The 7,799-nt window shown below is 30.5% G+C and overlaps 2 protein-coding genes across 3 annotated transcripts in view; both read left to right on the top strand.

Annotated features, from left to right (window-relative positions):
* The window catches only part of LOC109545088 (odorant receptor 46a-like), a 4,575-nt gene extending 3,439 nt beyond the window's left edge, over window positions 1-1,136 (top strand). Inside the window, exon 6 of the mRNA XM_048661113.1 lies at window positions 940-1,136. Coding sequence (XP_048517070.1) covers window positions 940-987 — 48 coding nt within the window. The 3' untranslated portion in view covers window positions 988-1,136. The remainder of the gene's footprint in view (window positions 1-939) is intronic.
* A 1,251-nt stretch (window positions 1,137-2,387) lies between these two features.
* Window positions 2,388-7,438, top strand: LOC109541185 (odorant receptor Or2). Of its 2 annotated transcripts, none has more exons than XM_048660795.1 (6): window positions 2,388-2,802; window positions 2,897-3,065; window positions 5,282-5,381; window positions 5,498-5,614; window positions 5,669-5,824; window positions 7,281-7,438. In XM_048660795.1, the coding sequence occupies exons 1-6, from the start codon at window positions 2,388-2,390 to the stop codon at window positions 7,323-7,325; spliced, it is 1,002 nt and encodes a 333-aa protein (XP_048516752.1). In that variant the 3' UTR covers window positions 7,326-7,438. The 2 variants fall into 2 exon arrangements, with proteins under 2 accessions (XP_048516752.1, XP_048516751.1); XM_048660794.1 differs by lacking the exons at window positions 2,388-2,802; window positions 2,897-3,065 and adding exons at window positions 3,894-4,637; window positions 4,848-5,184.
* Window positions 7,439-7,799: the final 361 nt, after the last annotated feature.

Genomic DNA, 7,799 nt, shown 5'->3' with positions numbered 1-7,799 from the left:
AAGGCGTAAAGTAGCAACAACGCTACACATGTAAGTAAAAATAATTGAATATTTGAACAAAGAATTCTAGTCTCTTCCCAGAATTGATTGTCCTAACTGATCACCTGRTAGGCCCAKTTAATCTCAGAATATTTTAAAGTGTTACAATTGTAATGTATTTTAGTGTGTGATATAACAAGCTGTTGACAAACTGTGATTGTTTTTTAGATTAATGAAATAATTTATATATTTTTTTTTACTACCTGTTATTTTAGTGAAACTGATGATGGTGGAAAACACCGAAACGTTTTTTTAATTGATAAATAAACAATAAATGACTGAAGAACCCAGGATTTGATTTTAAATTAAAAATTTAATATTTAATGCAGCCTTCATCAGTTTGCACAAGTTCAATTAAGCATTGTTTTAATTCGTTCAGTGCTTTTCAATTAGCTTTCAAAAATTTCAATGTGACTTTCTGGTGGTCTTTTACAGACGATCGTATTTCTGAGAATCTCGCGTATTTTCAAAAAACGCAAAATTCTTCTTCATTCCACTGTTTTTTTTTTCGTTTTCTAGCTGTCCTCAGCTATGGGAGACAACATGTTGCCTCACTTTTTGCTTTTCGCCTAGCTGTTTGCTTATTGTCTTATTTCTTTTTAATTCAATGTCAATTTTTTTCCTATATTGCTGTTGTTTTCAAGAAATTACAAAATGTTTCTTCAATTTAGAAGTGACGACAACAGACAGAAAACAGTTCGAAAATATTTTTTCATGCATTTTTTGGGTCAATCGAATTAAATTTGGGCATTAATCTAATTAAGTATGGCGACTTTATAAAGATTAATCCTACACAAATGTATTAATGTCTGAAAAATAGTTGCTAAGCATTGTTATGACCATATCTATAAGTGATTATTAAATATTTCGGTATTTTTCTAATAACATTCCTGTTTGTAGGTACTGAAAGCGGCATATTCATACATTAACATTATGATGCGGGGATAGAATACAAATATGTAACTGACTGTTTAAAATATACTCGCATGTTTCACGCTCGTTTGTTCCATTTAAAAATGAACTATTGTAGAAAAATAATAAATTTGTGCATTCTATTTCTTAGTTTTACTCACAGGTCCTGTTACAGTTTATCAATTCACAGCAAACTATAGGTTTTTCAACCCCAAATGTTCATATTAGTATCATATTTTGTATATTAAATTTTAAAAGTGTCGGTAAAAATGTCCATATTACCTTCGTTATTAAACGCTAAAGTTTGCCTCTTACATAACTTATGCTTAATTAAACAACATATATTTACGGTGTTTTCTATTCAAAGAATTATAATTAACTATTGTCTTAATGTGCTTGTTGATGTTCAAATATATTGGCTAGTTTACTGTAAAATTTTGTAATACAATTCTAACTCTTGTTAAATGCTGTTAATAAAATCAAAATTCTTAGCATTACATTACCTTTTAATTGGCTTCTAGCGCGTTTTTTGGATCATAAAATTGACCAGCGATTTAAAAAAATTGTCACTTTAAAACTAACTTCTTCATATGTCTTATACTAGGGGCAGAAAATAACGAACACACTTGTCTCGATATCTAGCAGACGCTAAACTGAATATAAAAGATTGGGGCTAAAAAAATGTTGCGGGAAAGAAAATATGGCAAAAATAAATGGCAAAGCTAAATAACCTTTCTCAATTATTAACAGTTGTATGCAATTAAGCAATTTTCTTGTCGTTGGATGGTTTCTTTTTTCCGTAGTTGGGATTCGAAGAAAACTGAATATTAAATTGAAAAAAGAAACGTAATTACTTTTGAAAGAAATGCTATCCAAGTAAATTGAAATGGAATACACAGTGATCCAGAAAAACTCCACGCATTTAATTTTGTTATGATTTTTTAAGTATACTGTTATAAAATTTGAACACGCATCAGCTTAGAAGATGGTTTGAGAGCTCTTAACTTTTTGCTCCTCCAGTAATTATCATAAATTCGGCTATTTATTATAAAACATATTGTTTCTCTCATTCCAAATTTTAATTTTTATTAATATTTTATAACGTGTAGATACACACATAGGGTATAAATTATAAATTGCAAATAAACGAAACAAAAATTGCTTCAGAATTCCTGTTGTTCAAAATTTATTTTGTCGGTCACCACTTTTCTTTTTCTATACTACTGAAAAAAAATTCTGCATATTCACATTCTGCAAAAATTTGCAATACCACGTTGTACTCCCTGTAAAATAATTATTTCCATATCAGAATAAATTGCGGCCAGTGTTTTGCAACTCATAAAATTTTTAATTTTGCTCATTTATTAATGAAGGTGGAAAGTGTATATATTTTCGCACCGAAACGATTAGATCCATTTTACCAAATTCCACGCAACATGACTTTATCAAACAATTCGCTGAACGAAAATTGTTGGTTAACATATTTAAGTGATACTTTTGGCCAATTAATTACCCGCAACAGTTTCTTAAAAAATGTATATAATCCTTTTGAAATGGAAATTGCGGTTTGGTGGTTTCTGCTATTCTGCAAGCTGGTATGGCTATGCGTTAATAAATCCGATTACTATTTTGGCACCGTAAAGCCATCTCAGATAATGCAAAAGCTGCCTGTCAGCAGGAAGAGAACATTGACAACTTTTTTGAAAGATGTAATATATGAAGAGGATGCTGCACCCTCAGCTGAAAAAAAACTGTCTACCATCCTGTACTGGATGGAAATCACCTGCAAAGTGCATGTATTGGACACAATTTTTGTCACAGTATTTTGTGCTGGGTTTCTCGATGCAGACGGTATGTATTGTCTTAAACCTCTTTATGAAAGTTTATCGCTTAGCATTAATAGGTACTAATAAAACAAACGTAATTTGCAAAACTTTATTATCAGGTGTACGTGTAACGCTCAAAATCAACACATGCAACATTAAAGTGGCTGGCTTTGATGATAATAAATTTGCATTAGTTCTGAAAGCGTTAATACTCTATTGTGCACCTCAGATTCAAAATTTACAACAGCAATTGAGAAATTTTGTCGAGCCCCATCAATATATTACTCGGTAAGTTGCCTTTTAAAAGTATTATAAAAAAATTCCAATTCTATATTATCGACAGACACAATTCAGACTGAAAAATTAATATTTTCATCATGTTTTCTTTTGTAAGTTTAGGATAATGAAATCTCTCAAAAGTATTTTCGAGAAGTTCAAAAGCTACTTTAGTAGTTTCATTTATTTTATTTATCATTCATTTAGTATTAATATGTTCCGCATCGTATTTCTTTCCTTGATAATGTTTAGTATTTTCGGTTATATATGATTTTATGGTTCTCATTCAAAACATGATAAGAACGATCTTTTAAGGATCGATTCAAATGTAGGAAATAATTAGACTCAACTAATTGTTTATTACTACCTAAATTAGACATCATTTTTATTAATGATTTTTAACAAAAATGAAAAATGTTTACACATAGTTAAGACACCGCAGATTAGTTAATTATTAGTAAATTTATGAGACATTTTAAAAATATTAACGTTTTTAAGACACTTCTGTTTCAAACGGGTAAATGAGAAAAAGTTATCAAAGTGAAGTTGATTAAATTTTGGTTTGGATTGATGGGTTTGTAGTAAGTTTCTTGCTAGCTTTGAAATTATTATTCCTTAATATATTTGTGAAATAGGACTTATCCATATGAGTTTAAGTATTTTAACTTCCTGGACATTTTCTAAAAATATTTTCGTTTCCTCCGGAATTACTCTGTTTATGTGCATTAATGCGGCATTAAATTTACAAAAAAAATGTTTTCCAAAGTTGGAATCTTGAGCGTCATTTAAACTGCACATGTATTTTTAGTTGGCATAATTTGCCACTTATACAAAATATGTGAGTTTTCCGAAGAAAAACTCTGTTGGTGCAGATGTTCCGTGGCAATATAAAACTTGCTTTCGTATAAAATACATTCAAACTTGTTCAGAACGGAGTTAAATTAAATAAATAATAACTTTAGACCAATTAAATGTCAAACTAGCGTCTTGAAATCGCTATTAGCGCATAATTGCTCCTATTCTTTAAGTATTAATAAACCGGAGAAACCTATTTAAATAACTGCCACATGGAATATTTAAGCATTTTGTGCCCACTTTCATACCAATAGAACGTACAAGATATCATGAAGCCGTCGAAAACCAAAAAAGCCCAACTGATTTCTTGGACCAAAGTATTTATGATCGGTGGAGGATTTTGGAATCAACCATTGACTAACAGTTACATAGGTGAAAAGGTTTATTTTTGCTATTCAATATTCATGAAATGTGGCTGCTTTATGTGGTGGAGCATGATGGTTGGCGAACTGTTCAGATTGGTTGCTTATGGGTATGACGTAGAGATAATTCTGGCTCAATTTGGATTAGTTGTAAACGCATCAAAGATAATGTTTAAATTGGTAGTTTATATCAGAGAGAATCTGTTAGCGCTCTTTAAAGATATAACAGAAAAGGACGTTGAAATATGGAATTTGGATAACGAAGAAATTCACACTGTATACTGGAAAAATATAAAATTGATTAAATCTTATGTGCTCGCTCTATCTGTGAGCACTTCACTTTGTTTGGGCATGTTAGACGTTAGTGGTAAGTGTAATGCCAGAATAAAGTCATCAATTTCTCACAAAAATGTCCATTGCTTTACCAAATATAGGGATTGTATTCCCCATTTTTCATACATATCATACTTTCATATTATAAAAAATCAGCATAGACGAAATTTGTACTAATACTTAAATCTGCATTTAGCAGTTCAATAATAAAAGTATTTAAATTTCAAATTTGGACATATTTCAGGAATTCATGTAATTTTGAAGACCGTAGAACACAACAAAGCATTTAATGATACTCTTGAAGCTCATGCGATGTATCAAACGATTCTGCCACTGAACAAGCTTGATAACTTACCCCTCTTATTTACGTTGCAAGCATATTTGGCCATTATTGGTTTCGTATATAATTGTTTGACTCATTTAATGTTTGCCACTTTGCTCGTGTATGCTGCGACCCAAATACAGATTCTCCAAATCCGGTCCAAGAACTTTATAGGAGCTGATCAATTGTCTGGCTCAGATATGAGAGACAAATTGCTCGTATTGAAAGAGATTTCTCAAGATCATCAATATATTATTGGGTAGGAATTTGTACTTTCAGAATTTATTGGCAAAATGAGTTATTGGTGTGCATTTAGAAACCAAGATGTAATAAGTAATCAAAGTTTCTGCTTTCAGATTCGTAGAAAACTTGAATTCCCGAACAAGATACATTGTACTGGTCGAGTTTATTTTGAGTTCGTTTGACTTGGCATCGGTTTCTGTTAACCTAATCACAGTGAGTTCACATTAGCTTTTTAAATGAATTAATCTTTGTTGGTCTGATTCTACAATATTTGCAAGAAGCATTTTTTGACAAATTCAACCAATAATATCTTTCTAAACGTATTTCAGCTAGACTTTAGCTCGAGTGATATTGCCGGGCAGCTCATATTCAACTTATCATTTTTCGTCCTGTTATCCATACAGATCTCTATTCTAGGCTGGAGCTGCAATGAAATTAAATGCGAAGTAACTAATTTATACTCATAGTGCTGAGCTGGATTTACATATAAAAACTTTTAGAGTGAGGAACTAGCCAATGCTCTTTACGCAAGTAACTGGTATTTGCTGAATCCTAAGGGTCAGAAAATGATGCAAATTATGATGGCTAGAGCTCAGAAGCCTTTGATCATGACGATTGGGCCATTTGGAGCAATGACCACGAACTCTGTGCTAGCAGTAAGCAGTAATATTTTTGAAGCAGTTGTTTTCTCGTAATTTTTTTAAATCCTTAGCTGAATCGGTTTTTTTTTTAGTTTTGTTCACTTTGCATTAATTTCTCTCCAAATGTTCCATTCTTTGCTTTGTTTTAATGCCCACAGTTGTTTTCTTTATAATTTTTACGAGATAATGTAGCAGCTTATTTTATCAGCATGAGACAGTAGTAAATTTCCCAATAAAAATAAACAAAAACAATCAAAATTATCTATTATATTCAGTACGTGCAACTATTTTGTCTTAAATTTATTAAATAATTTATATATAAGTTTCATGAATTATTCAAGATCTTGCTGCTTTAACAATTAGTGATTTTTTCTTCAAAAGGAAGATTTAAGTAACGTAACAGCTTTTCTAACATTTAAGCTGTTTTGTTCTTGTGTTGATCTTTTCACAAGTTTATTTAATGTGTTCAATTTCTAAATAATAGGCAATTAAATATGGGACCTTCTATTTGGTTTGGTTTGCACATTTACGTGTGTTACTTATTTGGTTAACTTCGTTTTAAATCTTCCGACGCAGTTTTATACATTATACACAATTTAATATTCTTGTAAACACATTTATTTATTTCATTCCGTTACTTATTTTGTTATTAATGCGTTTGATTGTCTTCTTTGATTATATTAGATATTGATTTTAATAAAATAAGGGGCGGTTTCGCATTTCAAAGTAAAACACATAAATCCTCCACAAGAAGAAATACAAATATCGTTCCAAATGTAGATTATAATCACGTTGCAGCTAGTTAAAGTACATTATACTTTTGTGTAGCACATATGTGTTAAAATTATTGTTGAGCAATTTAGTTTTAATGTCTTGCTTTCCTAATGAAATTTTTTTTAAGTTTTAGAAATTTTACTGAAAACGTTACTCAAAACATTTAAATTCTAAGCAAACCTGACAAAAACTGACGTAAAAACTTTTCTCATACTATTTTGCTTCCGAATTTTTATAATTATCTTCAATAATTTTTAGTAATTTTTAGTGTGCTCATAATAATAGACTTTCAGTCGTTCCAAATATTAGTTAAAAATTTAAATTTTTGCTCAAAAGTAAGCGAAAGAATTTTTCAAATTATATAGAGCTTTTGGCATATGTATTTACAAAATGTGCTTCCTTAATTTATTTTTCATTGAATTGTTCACGTATTAGAACGTTTTCTCCATTTTTTTCGAAACGCAGTATATCACTCTAAATTTAAAAATATTTGATTGCTCAAAAGAATTTGAAACAACTTTTGTTCTGTTTGAAGCTTGAGCTTTGAAAATGTTCTACTATTTTTAACTAGTTTATTTAGTTAATCTTGTTGCTTAATTTCGTTCTTTTTCCGTAAATTTTACTGATACAATTTTCTATATCGGTGTTCTGTTTGTCCTTATCTCATGTAAATACACTAATTTTTTATTGTTTTCAGATTTTAAAAGGAGCGTACTCGTACGTGAGCATTATGAGAAAGTAACTTCACTTTATAAAATAACCGAACGATTTGCCTGATGGACTTGATATCTGCAAAGTCAAAGGATTATGAACTTAATAGCACATTTGTAGAAATAAAGCATAACTGAAGCATAATCAGTCTTCCTAAAACATCGCCCCGTATTTGAGCAGTTTTGGCTTATGTGAACAGAAACTGGTCGTTGTCCTTCTGTATCTTGTTAATAACCATTAAGATTTCTCAGAAACCAACAGTTTTTCTGCAAAAACTGAAACTAAGCCGAAACTAACTGGCATCTTGCAAATGTTTTTCCCAAGTTATTGTAATTGAACTCAAACTGGTAAACAGATAGGTACAGTTTGTTTATTTTGAATAGATAATACCAGCAGCTAGCGCTGGCTAATCTTTATTAATGATGTACTTAATTAGGGCCTTGTCAGTTAGTGTCCATAGACAAGCTAACCCTAATTCATGATTTCCGCGTGCGTTTGTTTATAT

This window comes from Dendroctonus ponderosae, unplaced genomic scaffold (assembly GCF_020466585.1).
Source record: "Dendroctonus ponderosae isolate FM_Combo_2020 unplaced genomic scaffold, Dpon_F_20191213v2 Dpon_F_20191213_1, whole genome shotgun sequence".
NCBI classification, from domain to species: Eukaryota; Metazoa; Arthropoda; class Insecta; order Coleoptera; family Curculionidae; genus Dendroctonus; species Dendroctonus ponderosae.
Note: the sequence above shows the minus strand (reverse complement) of the source record. Positions and strands in the feature narration are given on the sequence as shown.